The sequence below is a fragment of the Terrapene carolina genome, unplaced genomic scaffold, assembly GCF_002925995.2.
Source record: "Terrapene carolina triunguis isolate 2854851 unplaced genomic scaffold, T_m_triunguis-2.0 Scaffold113, whole genome shotgun sequence".
Classification (NCBI taxonomy): domain Eukaryota; kingdom Metazoa; phylum Chordata; order Testudines; family Emydidae; genus Terrapene; species Terrapene triunguis.
Genome location: NW_020664464.1, coordinates 13,093,451 through 13,111,485, shown reverse-complemented (window position 1 = coordinate 13,111,485; position 18,035 = coordinate 13,093,451). Strand labels below are relative to the sequence as shown.

Genomic DNA, 18,035 nt, shown 5'->3' with positions numbered 1-18,035 from the left:
CTTTCATTAAGATAAGAATGTTCACTCCCACTCCAGAGCAAAATTCAAACTCATCTCTTCAAGTTAGTTTTCCCTCAACAGTTCTTCTTACACAGAACCCCCTCACAGAATGTAGCCCACTAATTAAGTTACTTACTCATCCTATCTACTGGAAAGGTTTGATAGAGAGAGATTATGATGATTATTCCTTTTGGGAGGTGCTCAGATACTACAGTGACGGGTGCACATAAGAGCCTATATAGGTAAAAAATAATTTAAAAAGAACCAGAATTCTGAGCCCCTTGTATCCTTTTCTGAACAATTTTAATAACTTGCTAATTTAATAAATCAAATCAATCTTCCAGTTGGTTGGTCTCTCATTACCTGCTATGCCCTTTGAGTTTGAGCAAACCTGAAATTTCAAAGCAATAGAGTTGAAATCACTTAGTTCCTCCTAGTTTCATATCCAAATCATGCACAACTACACATTTTGTACACTCTTCTGGCAAAACTATAAATCAGGAGGTCTCTGCTCAAAGTTGAACCCACGTTCTGATGAAGGCTTCTCTGGGTAGTCACGGTAGACAATGCCTGCCCTCTTTTGACTGACGTACACTGTGATTTTTACCTGGCATTGTACACAGACTGAACACACCTTTCCCAAATCCATTTTCTCTATCCCCTTTCATATGGCATCAGCTCCCACTGTCGGATTCACAAACCATGGTGAATTTTCTGATGACCATGGCCCGAGCTTCCAGGTTGTAATGAAACCTGAAACCAGGCAATTTCAGATGGTTCTTAGCTTTGTTGGGAACATTTCAGACAGCTCCAATTTACAGTGGGTCCCTTTGTTAAAAATAAATCTGTGCGTACCTCTAACTAACTACACACATATGGAAATGCATCAAGTGCTGCACAGAATGTGAAAGGAAAATCTGACGTAAATGAGCATTCCAATGCATTTGATGATGGTGCAATGGTCAAAAAAAGATGTCAGTGATGACAGTTGAACGTCCCTTTGCCTTCCCAGCCCCCTTCATATATTCTCAGGCATAGGATGACAAAGGGAAGTCCACGGGTCACATGAATAGATACTGTAGACATGTTACATTGTTGGAATTCCCTTCTCCACACAACCAGAACCACCCCAACCTTGCTGTTTAGTTCCTTCACTCTGCCTGTTGAGGAATAAACTACCCTACTACATACTGAATGAATTATTAAACAAGAAAGACTGATGCCCTTGCTTAACACTCTAACACAGTCCTCGTTACTTAGCTCATTGATTGTATGAAGTAAAGGTACAGATCAAAACTTTGGAGCTGAACACTTTCAAACTGTGAATTGGAGCTGAATGTTGTGTCTGACCCCTATCTTATAAGGTGACAAAATAAAAGCTTGGATTGAAACAACCCTAGTCTCAGGAAAAGTTCAGATTTGGATTGTATTTGTTGCCATCTCTAGTCTGAAGAGATGCTTATGCCTGTGTTACAGAAGCAACAATACCTGAAACCAGCCAAGTTTTAAAAGGAGCCAGCATGGTGCAGTGGCTATACCACAAGACTGGAACTCAAGAGATCTGGGTTCCATTCATTCATTCAGACAATGACTTGTCATGTGAACTTGGACAAGTCATTTAATCTCTCTCTGTTTCATTTTCACCCTCTGTAAAAATGGGGGCAATGATGCCTAGCACCCTCTTCAGTGTACTTTGATATCCTGGGTGAAAAGCATTATGTGAGCGCTAAGACCAAAAGGTAAACTGGGACAATGTGCTGTGATTTAAGATGTGAGCACTAATGGAATGGGTGCACTCCCTCACGAAGCATTCATTCAGTTCCTGCAGGGATATTTTGTCTACTGTTTGGCATCATAATTTATTCTGAAAAGGGCACTGAATTTTTTTTTTTTTTTTAAAAGAAAAGGAGGCTTCTACCATTACTATGCCACAAATGTAAATAAAGAGAAGAAAGCTGAGTAAAAACTTTCTTCTGAGAGGGAGTAAAAACAGAACAATCAAAACCCCCAATTCCTCCTCCCCACCCCCCACCCGCATCCTGAAACATGCAAACCTTGATGTATAATTGGTTGGCTTTCTGGGGCTGTTTCTTAGGACTTTGCAATATTCACAGCAAGAAGCAAAACAAGGAAAAATAAGAAAAGTTTAAGAATTATTATTTATAAACAATTTTTAAAAAAATGTTAGAAAGCTCTTTGGTCTGAGTGTTCTGATGTAACTACAGGCCGATGTCACAGTGTTCTGTTATTTGCCACAGTAGCCTCCTTATTACAGATTTAGTTAGTAATTACAAGTTCATGGCCAGACTGTGCTAACCTCACTCACAATTAGTAGTTTCTTATTGCTTGGGAAGTTCCAGGGAAGCCAATGGGGCTATTCTTAGGGTAAGGCACTACCAAATGTGAGTAAGGGTATCACAAGCTTGCCCTTTGCAGAGTAAGACATGGGCAAGACATACTTCCCAGGAAAAAAAAAATCGAAGTGCTGAAGGATATGGAATTGGTGATTCAGTAGATGGTGCTTTTTCTGTGGGTATTTCTGCACTGCAGTTGGAAAGGTGCCTCCCAGCCCAGGCAGACAGATGCGCTAGCTCTGCTCAAGCTAGTAAGCTAAAAACAGCAGTGCAGACACTGTGGCTAGCCACCGGAGTTTGGACCCAGAGGTCTGGGCAGACTTATACTCAAGTGGCTAGCCTATGTCACCACCTGTGCCACAATGTCCACATGGCTATTTTTGGCACTCTAGCTCAAGCAGACCTAGCACATGTCTGTCTGTCCAAGCTGGGAGGCATGCTCCTAGCTGCAGTGTAGACATGCCCTAGGAGTCAGTATTTAACAAATAGTTCAAGAGGGTGCTTGGGGATGCTGGCTTGGAGTTTTGGTTTTACTAATGAGAAGTAAAGCTGAGATCTTGATCACTTGTGATCATTAAAGAGTCCATGAGAGTAGAGGTGTTGACACTGAGATCCTGATTAAATTCTAATATGGATAATTACATTTTTCGTATTTAAAATCCCATGGTGGCTTTAATTGGTTAAGATATTCTTCATCCTCTTCCTCTGTCCCTAAAGTGTTGTGTAATGTTATTTGTAGCCATGATATAATACAATAGCTACTACCTTACATAATGGTTGCTGCACTTTGGTGGGGGTGAAATTATTTCACTCTCTATATAGGGTAAACTCCTGTCCCTGCATAAAAGGGAGGGTACAAAAAACTTCCCCCTCCACAGTGCAACACTTGGATAGGAACCTGGCCTACCTTTTACATTGAACACCAAGCTGGGAGAGCATTGAATGTATTCACTGGGGGCTGGGGCCCTACTTCCTTTAGAAGATCTGGTCTGCTGGCTCAGGAGTGTGACCCAGCCTCCTTTGCACATATACTGAAATTGGCGCAACAATTACGTGCACTGCAGAGCATGTTCCCCCAAGTCTCTTGTGTTGGCCTGCCTGCTCTGGGAAAATGGCTAAAGAGCCTACCATACCCAATTAGACTTCTTCCATTCTACTGCTCTATTCTGCTTTTGAAGAGAGAAGCATTTTGTCCAATTCCACAAAGCACATTTAGGTTTGTGAAAGTTGCTACATAAATGAATTAACTAAAACATTTTGATTGATTTTAGGAAAACCCACACTGAATATAGCATGCTTTGATTTTATTTCCACTAGCTTAATGCAAGTGTTTCAAATATATCTTCCAGTGTATTAACTGGCTTCTTTGGTTCCTTATTTTTATTGTATTTCAGAGACTTCTAGAGAAATAAATAAAAAAAAAAATTAAAACAGAGCTCAGCTTTTGGGGTTTTTTAAAAATCTATTTTCCCAGCAGATATAAAATGCTCCATCAGCTTTTCCTGAAGAGAAACAAAATAGCTACTCTTACTGAGAGCAAAGAACTTTAATAAAAGAAAACTGCATGTCTGGCTTTGTTTGTTTTTCTTATCTATTATGACCAGATTAGGGCCCAGGCTTTATATCTATATATCCTTTTCTTCTTCTTCTTCATCTCTTGTGAAGGTGAAGCCCCCCAGCCCAAAGTTACACTTTATACTGAACAGGAAAATGAAGTAAATGTAAGCAAAGATTTTAAAATCAATTTCCAAAGCTAATGGAGAGTCTTTAGGGCCACAAATCAGGTTTGCAAATGTCTCATGAGCCCCTTTTTCTGCACTTATCGCAACCATGAGGGTCAATTATCCCTCGTATAAAGCATACTGAATGCAAAACTAAATAAAAAATGTTCCCTGGGAATTAAGTCCAAACATTTGGTGATAGAATAGAGCACAAAATTGGCAGAGTTGGTACTTTCATGCAGCGCTGGAGTATTTGTTATATTTACTTGCCGTTTCCAATTATAAAAACCCAATTACTTGGTATTGAAAATGCTCATTTCCCTTTTGTTGAGCACAACCTGTGGAATAGGATAGCAAACTGCATCTCAAAATGCCTGAATGATTTGATGTTTAATAAACACTAACCATGGTTGTAGCTTCCATGTATGCTCTGCTCATGTGGAGTTTTCTCGTATCTCCAAATAAGACACTACACTCACAGGAAACAAAAGATAGGCTGAAGTGACTATTCAGTTTTCATAGGTACTGATTCAAAATGAAAACAGGCTCCATAAATCTATATGCACTTTCTGCTTCTAAGGGTTCCTTTTAGATTTTAAGAATAACGTTAACTGTAAAAGGAAATATAGCTGGCAAGAATGGTATAGTATATGGGCTTGTCACCATACTTGCCATATTGAGTTTCTTGTCAGAAGCAAATATATATGAGCATGTTCAAAGCAAGGACAATAATTGTCTGCTTGCTGGAATACTTGTGTATGTGAGGATATTCTATAATTAAACATACATTTTCTGTGCTATGTTTCCAGGTTCTGAAACCCAGGTGAGGGTATCAGTTAATAAGAATACTAACTAGAGCTGATGACAAAGTATTTATGCACATCCATTCAAATAAAAACTGAGAATTTGCTCCTACTGTAGTCACAATACCTTTTATTCATTTCCCATAAATATCTGTAGGACAGATTTTCTGGAGTTCTGCCCCATATTTACACTATCTGAGGATTAGGCCCTTGTATGAATGAATTTTCCCCCTTCCTTCCCACAAGAACATTCAAGAACAAGAAAAATACTGTATACATGTTTGAGAGCCAACCAATCTAGGGAGCAATAGCAATACCTCATGACTTAAGTAACCAATAAGATCACAACAACAGTGATTACAAATAATAAATATGCAAAGAAATAGGCACCAAGATATCAGGTGGAAAAAAGAGCTAGGAGTATCTGACATGAGACTTTGTAAACATTGGGTAACATTTATTTAAAATATGGAGTACTACTGAAGTGTTCTTTTAATTACCCAGAGAACTTTCTGTAACAACATGTGTACACTACAGAGTGTCAACCAATTGGGATGATTTTTCCCCACAAAGCTTAAACAGCCTTTGGACAACACCTACCAGTTGCATTATGTTACACTTGTAGTTATCTCAAACTGACAGAAAACTTATTATTTGTGAAGATAGCAAACGTGAATAATTTAGTGCCTGAAATTTTTAATGCACTGTGGATACTTTTTTTTTTTTTTTTTTTACCACCACTACCACATGCATCCGACAAAGTGGGTATTCACCCACGAAAGCTCATGGTCCAATACGTCTATTAGTCTATAAGGTGCCACAGGACTCTTTGCTGCTTTTACACCACTACTTAGTAATTTTCAGGCATGACTGATAAATGCAGCTAGATTTCCAATGCCATTGTGAAACTTGAAGTAGTAATGCACCATCAGTCATATCTGACACATCAGTATTTAATAGAAATGCTTCATTAATGTCCGGGAATGTTATAATTGGATGATTTGCAATAGGCTGTTTTAAGTAATTAGATGCTTCACTGCACTCCACTGTCTGTTCAGTGGTTGCATCGTTTGAGTCAGATGGTGGACTGAGCTCTCCTCCTTCCATGTCGTCCTTTAATATTTTCCCAGAACAGGAACAAAGGCCTGGCTGTGCTCTTATTTCTGCAGGATCATGTAATTTTTACCAATCTCTAATCTTATGATTGTTAACAAAATCATATTTGGGGGGAAAGAAAATTAACCCATCTGTTTCAACTAATTTGTTTTTTAAATTGGCACCTTCAAAACCTACTTCTCTCCACCCTTCAGACATGATCTATGTTCTCTCATGCAACACAAACTATTCTGTATAGCACCATTAAAATGTCAAACAACATTCAGCAGCCAAATACATATAAACAAGCCAACTATATACAGCAGAGTATAACATATCACAGAGATACAGTAGCTTCTACACAAGTAGAGGAGAAGTAAAATGCCCAAGTGTTGGGGAGAATAACTAATCACGGGAAAAGCAGAATGGGCTCAGTTAGTGAGATTTGATTGTCTTAAGCAAAGAAGTTGGATCATATACCAGGGAAAAGGTGGATCTTGATGTATAAGAAGAAGTTAGTATCTGGCACTTCTATGTCTTCTATCCGAATACCTCAAAGTATTTTGTAAACGTTGCCATATTAAGCCTCAAAACACTCCTCTGGATTAGTATTATTATTTAAATTTTACATATAGGGAAATTAAAGAATGGAGAGGTTAGGTGACTTGCCAAGGGCCACACATGAAGTCTGTGACAGAACCAGGAACGGAACCTACGTCAAGACACAACGAGACAATTTCCGAAGGTGAAAGTCTGTTTACTAGAAGGCTATATCGTCTACAAGAAAAAGTGAAAGAAGAGTGGGTCTGGTATTCGGAGAGGGATGGGCTGAAGAGAGAGACGAAGTGAGGGAGAGACAAGGAAAGAAAGTCCACAAAGGATATTGAAGACTAGAGGGAAGATTTGTAATTGATTCTGAAATGGTTAAGAAATTATTAAGATTTTGGAAGATGGGGCTGATGTGATCCTCCATATGAACAAAATGAAGTGCTGAAAGTTTAGATTTAGATGGATTTTAAAAATGGAATGACAGTAGCCAAGAGGAGATGGAGGCATGCCTGAGAATTTCAGAAGAGTAGTAATCAAGATAGCTTCCATGCTGTAGTGATATATATTTCAGGTACCAGTGCCTGTGTAATTCCAACTTGTTGAATAGTGGAGTTAGCCATATTTCTCAGCATGTTTTAAGCACCTAAATCTTTATTTTGGCACCTGAGTCACTGGCTTGATTTCCAAAGGCGTGGAACTCAAGCATTTCCATGTAGCTTGCCATAACGTAACTGCAGCGGTACCATGTTATCTCTTGGCAACAACCGCCACGCTATAGCTTATCCAAATGTTCAGAGTCAAAACTTGCAGTATTTTGATCCTGTCAGATAACATCTATGATGTATATACTGTAATGGGAGACATTTCAGCATTAAGTGCATTTTTAGAAGCACTGAACCAGAAATCAGTAAAGTATTAGTGGTGAAGGATAACAACACTGAATTAGAAATTGTCTGACTTGCCTGTGTTAGTTCTGGCTGTTAAGGAACCTAAATGCCTGCTCTATTGTAGAAATAGTCTACTCATAGCATAACAGCTTGAAGAGAACTGAACTCTAGTTATAGGTCCATGAAGCCTTTTACCCTTTGAGTAGGGAACTTTGCTCTCTAAAAATTTCTCATGGAAACTATTAATATAATTTTACAATTCATTTGTAAAATATTCTTAAAATATAATGGAAAATACTATTTTTATTCTATTGGGTATAAATTATCTCTTCTATTTTGTGACAAATTGTCTTTGTAATACTGTATGAATAGGTTATAAGTTTAGCAGGCAGCTCAGAGAGACCTGCTCATAACCTGAGGAGAGAATTCTGCACAGGGGCAGCCATGCAGTGGTCAAACTCTGTCTTAACCCTTTTCCTCTGACTACAGAGTGGAGTGATCACCAACCTACATACAATCAAGGATGAGGTCAAGGAAACCATGAACATACACAATATCTTCCCAACTCTGCACAGAGATGGAAGTGGGGTGGGTCTTCTCCAACTGACTGGCAGCTGGGGAGATGCAATACCTCAGCATGTCCCAAGAAAGAGAGAGTTCCTGGATGGCAGCTTCAAAAATGGATCTGTGTCTGTGAGAAGATGGGGCCCCCATCAGGAATGAAAATAACCTATTCCCAGTATCTGGTGGATGCATGGACAAGGGGAAGGAAGACAGCTCCCCTCCTCACCCTCTGTCCAACGGATCCCTCCAACTTTCCCCCTAAACAATAAAGGCACAGTTCTAGTCCCTTTGTCTCCCTCCTGAAAGAGCTCCACGCTGCTCAGGTATAGAGTGGTGATCAGCAGCCTCCACTTTCATAGACTTCAGTGACAATTGTCCTCAGGGTAGGTCCAGGTAACTTGGCTATGTTTAAAGTATCATGGGGCGAGGGGCAGGCAAGATTTGCTCTAAGCACATTTTCAGGCCCATATATTGATCTCTGACTCCATGCACAATTCACTTTGACACAGCCAGTAAATGACCCTGAGTGCTGGGCCACAAGTTGCAGACACAACAGACACCAACTTTGGATAACTTTCCCTGTGTCTGAAAACATTATTCTAATTTCTAAACCATTAATGGAGCCAAATACTGAAATCCAGAATTGAGGCAATGAGGGAGGTAAGAAGTGGGGTGAGGGGAAGGTGGTGGTGGAGGATAAGGCTTTCTAAATCTCAGGAACAGTACTAATTACTGATTTCTAAAGAAAATATTCCTTGAGGATATTTCTCTAATTGTGCTTCATACATTTATGCAGAGCCTAAACTAAGCACAGTGCTTTACATTCAGTACAGGCATATTAGCCACTGATGAGTGATCAAGAATAATGTCACTTTAATGAGAGAACTAGTTTATATTTTCAGAATTATCTGGCACACTTGGAGGCCTCCTCTATTCTTATATTTTAATAATAAGACTCATCTCTACTCCCCTTTGACTTGCCTAATATATTTGTGTATGATCTAGTTTTCAGCTATTTTAGGAGCTCGTGCAAACTAAAAGCCTTTGTTTAGATGTGGTCTACATTACTGAGCCTCTAAAATACTGTTCAATACATTGAAAAAGAACCTAGAATCAAGGCAAAGATGATTAAAAAAAAAAAACCCCCACAAAATGTAGATCTTGTATGGGATGGGAAAGGTCAAGAGTTTTTATAACACGTTTTGAATAAAACGACAATCCTACTATCTGTGGCTGAGATGGTTTGCCAACTGTTCATTAGTTCCTGAATCTGTGCTATTGCCTAGCCCTTTGCTCTTCTGTGATTAGGTCAAAAACATGCCTTTTTCTGACTTTTCTGTCTCTGAGGACTGGAGACTGATACTGTCAAGGGGCATTTTCCACTTCAGGCTGCTGATTACTTAAAACTGTAAATATGGGCATACATCCACAATTGTGCACACTCTGGTTCAGATGTAAGTCCCTTCATAGCAGTGCCACTATGCATTCTGGGGCAAGCAGTAAGGATGTCCACTATGCTGCTTTTTCTGCTAGAAGTATAAGGGAAAGGCATCAGAGAGCAGCCATCTGTTTGACCCAATTGTGCAGGTGTTCTTTATTTTATCTCATCCATATGGTAACCTTAATAATTAAGCTTGGCAAACCTCAGAATTATTTTTGAAACAAACTCAAGTACACTATGTTTTGTTTTGTTTGGCTGAAGGTTATTTCCAAGTCCTACATCTCCTCTTGTAAAGCCACCCACTTTCCAGACTTCATTGCATCATGACCTGTGAACACCCACTCAGCAGCCTTCCCTCCACCAGTTCTTCCAAATTTCCTGTCGCCTTACTAACACTTCCTCTGGCTTTTGGATCCCCCTACCACTGAAGATATGTTACAAGGCCAAACTGTTTTTATTTGAGGCTCTGATGCTTCCACTTTGAAACCTTGCATAATATGGCTGGCAGAAGAGTTTGGTGTGCTCCGAATTGCATTATGAGTCAGAGCTGAAAGTTCAAGCAGATGTTCCAGGGCCAAGTCATCATTATATGTTATCTTTAAAGGTGTGTGTATATGAAGACAGAGGTATATAAAGGTGTGTATATGAAGTAGTAAAGATAGAATTGAAGATCAACTGAGGGGCAAGAGTCAGAGAGAGATGCGTTGGGGCCACAATGGAAGATCAGCCAATGTGTGGACAAGAACGGAAGAGGAGGGAGGAAGGGTTATATAATTTTGGATGAGGTGGCTCCAGCGGGGGGGGAGGGGAAGGGGTCAAGGAGAGAGGTCTTCCATAGTTTAGGAGATGCTGGTAACAGTCAGGTAAGTATCTAACTTGAACAGCTGAAGCTTTTAAAGTTAATTCATTAATACTAATAATGCCTTTCAGTAAATTTATTCTTTTGCCTAAAATGAGCTAAGGTAAATATCTAAGTGAAAAGGGATCAACAATTCCAATAAAGTCATTTTTACATGAAGTTTCCCTAACGTGATTGTTGTACTATAGATTGAATCTCCTCAAAAGTCCTCAAAGTAATTATTTATGCCACAGCTTGATATAGTAAGATTACATTATTTGTACCATTGTTGAACATGATGCTTTGCTGTTGGTTAACTTAAGTTTAGATCATATTGTGCCTATTTGCCGAGGATATGTACATACTGCTACCTGAGAAGAAAAGAGATGCCCACTGATGGGTGAAAATAGTAAGCCTGGAAACAGCAATAATCTAGAAAATACTTCCCATTTTGGCTTTTTTGGCATGAAAACAGTTGGATCTTGGAGTGAAGTTGGAAGCTCTGAGGCATACTTCACTCTTCATAAGTTGCTATATTGAACTGCTAAATCACATTTGTTATCTAGTTTGTAATGTCCGTATAAATGTACAAGAATTTTAACTTTAACATGGAAGGTCCTTCTTGATATACAGGCCTTCACCCCAAAGTGGCTGGTTTGAATTCAGCCCTGTTTGATAATGTATGAAAGTCTCTACTATTTAGAGCCGGGTGTGAAATGGTTATCCTGTCCCATGAATATTTACGAGAGTTCAAAATCTTTTCTCATCTTGAATTGAGATGAAATGTCACAATTGCAAAAATATTAATGAAATGAAAAAGATTTTTTAATTTTTTGGGGGTCAATCAAAACACTTATTTTAAAACAGATAGAAACTGAACCCCCCTTTCAGTCTAATTAGTTTAAATTTCATAATTTTTTGTTTAGAAAACTCCAAAATAAAACATTTTGACAATTTTGAATTTTTTTCTTGGCATTTTTTTGAGTTGGGAAATTTGTTGAACCCAATTCTGTTTTTCAAACAGTTTCAGTTTTGACAAATGGGCCATTTTTTGATGAAAATACGATGCCTCAAAAATTTTCCAACACACTCTATTACCATGTAATGGCTGCTTGGTTAAATGAATTTTGTGGTCTCATTCCAGTTTCAGGTATCCATATCATAAAAGCTACCACCACAGTTGGCTCTAAAATGCAACTTTGTTGAAAGTTCTCAGCAAAGAGGCTGTGGATTCAATTGCTATTCAACTGGTTTTCTTCCCTGCTTGCTAAATGGAACATTTTCCTACATTTTCTGAGTTTTAATTTTGTCTTTGGAAGTACTGCATTGTTGTCTAAAGGATACAGAAATATACGTACCATGACAGAAAAATTTTGGACTCAATCTAACTTTGCCGTGGAATGAACCCTAATAGCTTTGGCCACTATGGTCAAACTACCAGAAACTAATTCAACTTATGTTATTTGAGCTCTATTTGTACATTTGTGCACCTAAAATGTTATTTTTGTTTACTTTACATACAGTAACTCATGTTTAGCATGTTACTAAAAAAATCCCATCCCCTTTGTAGATCAACATTTGTCTACTTAGATTCTCAGTGTCCTTCCTATAGTTGTCATTTATACAATAATAGAGAAATATGTTACTCACTTGTGTTTATCTTCTGAAGTGAGATGTGCTTTTCCAGCTGTCTACGAAGTTTCACTTCTGCTCCATATTTGCCAGTAGTCCCATTGTCAGCCAGAATAAAATGGGAGTGCATACTATTGAGTACTGTCAGTTTACTCATAGGATTGGACATTGTCTGGTATGGTCGGACCACCTGCATTATAGAGACAGAAAACGCTCAATATGACAAGACAGTAAACACCCTCTGATTAAAGTAAATCACGAGGTACAAAATATTTATTCTGAGTTGTAGAGAGGTCACAATTAAAAAGTAATTGTTTGCCAATAGTAACTACTTTATAGAATTTGAGATATTGCAGTTTCCATTTATACATCGCATAGGAAAGAACTGTGGCACTTGCAACAGTGTGGTATTTTTTGGTAAATATTGACTTACTAAGGCTACCACTGTTAAAAAGAACTCTAGGATATTCTCTTTCAATGGGACTGGTAGTCTGAATAGTTACCTTTCAGTCACCTTAAAGAATTTTAGAGCAATCACTACATTTTGTATTTTACTTGCACAACTGTATACTCCTTACTTACCTTATTTTCATCACTCTGTGCTTCAATAGCCATTGCCATCTGCGAGTTTATCTTTCCTCCCATCAATCCAACAGAAAGGAGTTTTCATTCTCTGGTATTTCTGTGTCTCACTTTTTCTTCATAGCATTCACCAGCAGAATGAAAACTGTTCTCTGTAAAAGTCTAGTCTACATTCTATTGCTTGCCCTATCTTTGCTCAAACTTCTCATTCCGCTTTGTTTCCCCCTTAAATCAAGGTGAAATTCACACTTATGTAGAGGGCCTTTACACCACTTAAATGATAAATCCCACTTAAGACCTCAAAATAGGGGAAAGGCCTTGTGCAGGCACTCTGCCCATTGGTGAATTTCACCCTCAGAAGAATACACACATTGTAGCCATGTAAGCTATGTCATCAATCAGCAAAGATAATAGTTAATATATACAAGCTTGCAAATTATACCACAAGTAACCTAGTTGTTCCAATAGTGCTGTACTTTAAACATGTGTACAATTACTCGGCTGTATAGAAAAAGGGAACTATTTGGAAAAAAATCAATTTAATGGATAACATACAACTTTGATGGTAGATTATTTATCATTTTAAAAGATAATGATGTCCGGCATGATTTACAGCTGTATTAATGTGACATGATGCATCACAGTAGGAGGGAAAATCAAATAATAGTATAAGACATGGTGGATAACAATAGCTGGTGAGCTCTTGTGATGAGGGCTTGTCTTCAGTGTGTTTTCTGTGCTGCCTCTAGGACACCTATGGACACCAAATGTCTGCTATTAACTAAGGGCTTGTCTACCTGGGGAAACAGCCAGGCAATAGTTACTCCACACTAGCTCCTGAAGTGGGCATGCTTATTCCATACACAGAGTGCCTTTTTTGCAGTTAAATTTCCATTTTGGAAGTGGATTAAGCTAATCCACAAAAAGGCACTCAGTGTAGAAAAACTGTCCACCTGGGGACCTAGTGTGGAATAGCTACTGTGCTTTAAATTCACACCCTAGTTTATTTTGCAATAGCTTCTCCATGTAGACAAGCATTTAGAAAGAATCTGAAGCCCCCTTTTCTCTTGTTCTTGTAAAAGATTTATGATGGAAAAATAAAGGTTTATAAATACTAGTACTTGATTGAAATTCCCTGGCCAGAGGGCTCTTTTTATGTTCCTAAAATGTCAGTGCTTACAGTACTTTTGTTGGTCCTTTGAAGACAAAGGAAAGTCTACAGACCTCTGTAATTGTTATAAAGCATCACACAGAGCTGTATTCAGTTAGGCATTTGCCATAGAGAGAGAAAAGACCAGGAGGGTGGCTTGCCAATATTGTGCAGTTCCTCCCTGTACTGGAATAGGAGATTGATTTTGGCTGTAGTTTCTTTTATATTTTTTTCTTTTTTATCCCCTCAATCATATAGCATTTATTCCATAGAGGAGTAAATATAAATAAACATTAATGCTTTGTCGAAATAGACTCATCAGCTATCAGAGTAGCAGCCGCTAGGTTTTCTTATATTAGTAAAGTGACCATGCATCCTTTGCCTCAGACCAAAGAAACCTTATAGAGTTTGGTTACTATTATCTGCTATCTTGCAGCAGTATCTCATGAGCAATATACCAGAAAGTTAGGGCAAAGAAAGTAATTCTGAGAAGAGGGGAAAGAAGTTTGCCTACCTACTGCATGATTATAAAGAGGGGGAAAATTCAGCCTGCTGGCAAATGAAATTTTGCTGCCCAGACCTGTAGTTTGCACCTCAAAATAAGATGCAGTGATTTCTGCAACTGTTAAGCATCTTCAGATAGTAATGTTCTGACATAGAGGTATAAGGATTTGCAGTTCAAAAGGTGGTATGGTATAGCACTGTACAGATTCATTAATGCTGCTTGGATGCGGATGAGAAGGAAATGTTCTGGTTTCACGTCTGCTGTTAAAACAAAAGATTTGGATATACAAGAACTTGAACCATCATATTCATCAAAATAAGAAATGAGTAAATAAGGAGATCTCTTACAGTGAGATTACACAAAGCATGAGCAGTTAGTTCATTATCTGGCTATGTAGACTCTCTGGTCAGACCATACGCTACCAGCACTTGCAGCTATCTTCGAGACACCACTGACTTCCTGAGGAAACTAAAATCCATTGGTGATCTTCCAGAAAACACCTTCCTAGCCACTATGGATGTAGAAGCTCTTTACACCAACATTCCACACAAAGATGGACTACAAGCCGTCAGGAACGGTATCCCCGATAATGTCACGGCAGACCTGGTGACTGAGTTTTGTGACTTTGTCCTCACCCACAACTATTTCAGATTTGGGGGCAATTTATACCTTCAAGTCAGCGGCACTACTATGGGTACCCGCATGGCCCCACAGTATGCCAACATTTTTATGGCTGACTTAGAACAACGCTTCCTCAGCTCTCGTCCTCTAGCGCCTCTACTCTACTTACGCTACACTGATGACATCATCATCATCTGGACCCATGGGAAGGAGGCCCTTGAGGAATTCCACCAGGATTTCAACAATTTCCACCCCACCATCAACCTCAGCCTGGACAAGTCCACACAAGAGATCCACTTCCTGCACACTTCAGTGCAAATAAGCGATGGTCACATAAACACCACCCTATGCCAGAAACCTACTGACCACTACTATACGTACCTCCAGACCACATCACACGATTGTCTACAGCCAAGTCCTAAGATACAACCACATTTGCTCCAACCCCTCAGACAGAGACAAACACCTACAAGATCTCTATCAAGCGTTCTGAAAACTACAATACCCATCTGGGGAAGTGAAGAAAGATTGACAGAGCCAGAAGGGTACCCAGAAGTCACCTACTACAAGACAGGCCCAACAAAGAAAGTAACAGAACTCCACTAGCCATCACCTACAGCCCCCAACTAAAACCTCTCCAGAGCATCATCAAGGATCTACAACCTATCCTGGAGGACGATCCCCCACTCTCACAGACCTTCAGAGACAGGACAGTCCTTGCTTACAGACAGCCCCCAAACCTGAAGCAAATACTCACCAGTAACTACACACCACACAACAGAAACACTAACCCAGGAACCAATCCCTGCAACAAACACCGTTGCCAAATCTGTCCGCATATCTATTCAAGGTACACCATCATAGGACCTAACCACATCAGCCACACCATCAGGGGCTCGTTCACCTGCACATCTACCAATGTGATATATGCCATCATGTGCCAGCAATGCCCCTCTGCCATGTACCTTGGCCAAACCAGAGAGTCTCTATGCAAAAGAATAAATGGACACAAATCAGACATCAAGAATTGTAACATTCAAAAACCAATAGGAGAACACTTCAATCTCCCTGGACACTCAATAACAGACTTAAAAGGGCCATTCTTCAACAAAAAAAACTTCAAAAACAGACTCCAACGAGAAACTGCAGAACTGGAATTAATTTGCAAACTTGACACCATCAAATTAGGCCTGAATAAAGACTGGGAGTGGCTGGGTCAGTACAAAAAGTAATTTTCCCTCTGTTGATACTCACACCTTCTTGTCAACTGTTGGGAATAGGCTACATCCACCCAGATTGAACTGGCCTCATTAGCACTGACCCCCCACTTGGTAAGGCAATTCCCATCTTTTCATGTGCGGTATATTTATACCTGCCCACTGTATTTTTCACTCCATGTATCTGATGAAGTGGGTTATAGCCCACGAAAGCTTATGCCCAAATAAATGTGTTAGTCTCTAAGGTGCCACAAGGACTCCTCGTTGTTTTTGCTGATACAGACTAACACGGCTACCCCTCTGAAACCTGTTCACTATCTGTGATACTTCTTGTTACAATAAAGATCAGAGACTACACAGTGATACTCCAATCCTCTTTGAAGGTTAAGAAAAATTCTAAATGGAGACAGCAAAACTCCATGCTTTGTGGTTATTCCTTGGGGAAGCATGGCTCTGCAGCAAGACCACAAAGTTTCAGTTTATCATCCTTACTGATTTCCATTTCTTTTGCTCTTTCCCATCCTTCATGTTTCCTGGGCAAGTTAAAAGACAGTGTTACGAAAATAGATTAAAACCTTTTGATAATTCAACCATAAAGACAAAGCCTAAGTCGAGTTGTCTACACTTGAATTAGCTCTTCTAGAGTTAGCCTAGCTCAGGTGAGAGCGGCCACACTGGCCGCGGTTCGCCGTCCGGGGCCAATGGGGGCGGCGGGAAGCGGCGCGGGCCGAGGGATGTGCTGGCCGCGGCTTCCCGCCGCCCCCATTGGCCCGGGACGGCGAACCGCGGTGAGTGGGGGCCGCGATTGGCCGAACCTGCTGCGTCAGCAGGTAAATAAACTGACCCGGCCTGCCAGGGTGCTTACCCTGGCGAGCCGCGTGCCAAATGTTGCCGACTCCTGGCATAGAGGGATTGAATTACTGCTCAGTTGTGCTACCTTGAGCTGTAGGCTATACACCTTTATGGACCAGCCAACTTGAGTTAAAACCCCACCAAACTCAAGCTAATGGTTGGCATGTGTGGTTGGGACCCAAGTCAGGGGCAACACTTGAGTTATAATTTAAGGTAACTGTGCAGGGCAGATAAGGCCATACCTGAATGACAAGTAAAAGCCTCAGTTAATTCTTTCACGAATGATTCCATGATTTGTCACATGAACAACAGAGGAGATGGGGAAGCCTTCAGCAGAGCAGGAGCAGGGAGAAATTACATATAGATACAGTATTATTACTATTACGTATATAGAGAGACAAGGTAGGTGAGGTAATCTCTTTTATTGGACCAACTTCTGTTGGTGAGAGACATACGTTTTTGAGCTACACAGAGCTCTTCTTTAGGTGGGGAAAAGGTATTGAGTGTGTCACAGCTAAATACAAGATCAAACAGATAGTTTAGCATAAGCAGTGAGCACACATTCTAAGGGACCATTCCAGGTGAAGTGTCCCATTAAAACCTCTGTAGTCATAGGACAAAAAGGGGGGCTAATGGGTTACAGATTGTTATAACAAGTTATAAATCCAGTGTCTTTATTAAGACCATGACTTTTAGTGTCTAGCAAAGTTATGAATTTAAACTCCCAGGCTCATTTTTTGAAAGTGTTGTGCAGGTTTCCTTTGAGGATGAAGACTGATAGGTCAGATATAGAGTGATCGCTTTGTGAAAAGTGTTCACGCGCAGGTCATACAGTGTTTTTGTCCTGAATGAGGGTCCTGTGGCACCTTTAAGACTAACAGGACCCTCTGTTGCTTTTTACAGATCCAGACTAACACGGCTACTCCTCTGATACTTGTCCTGAATGAACTCACATGGGAAAACAACGTGTAGCTTGAAAGCTTGTCTCTCTCACAAACAGAAGTTGGTCCAATAAAAGATATTCCCTCATCAACCTTGTCTCTCCACTATTCTGGAACCGACGCGGCTACAACAACACTGCACATTATGTATCTACACATACCAGGAGAGGATATATCATCTAGACCAAACTTGTTGCATTCCAAGATAAAATGAGTGAGATTCTATAGTTTACAATTAGAGGCACAGCTCTAAGTGAAGCATGGGGCGGGAGGCATGCAAAGG

At 39.8% G+C, this 18,035-nt stretch overlaps 1 protein-coding gene across 5 annotated transcripts in view; it reads right to left on the bottom strand.

The window, feature by feature from the left end:
* Window positions 1-18,035, bottom strand: part of TRPM3 (transient receptor potential cation channel subfamily M member 3) — a 595,793-nt gene that overhangs the window by 133,664 nt on the left and 444,094 nt on the right. For all 5 annotated transcript variants that reach the window (XM_024211010.2, XM_024211011.2, XM_024211012.2 and 2 more), the window contains exon 6: window positions 11,903-12,074. In XM_024211010.2, coding sequence (XP_024066778.2) covers window positions 11,903-12,074 — 172 coding nt within the window. The remainder of the gene's footprint in view (window positions 1-11,902; window positions 12,075-18,035) is intronic.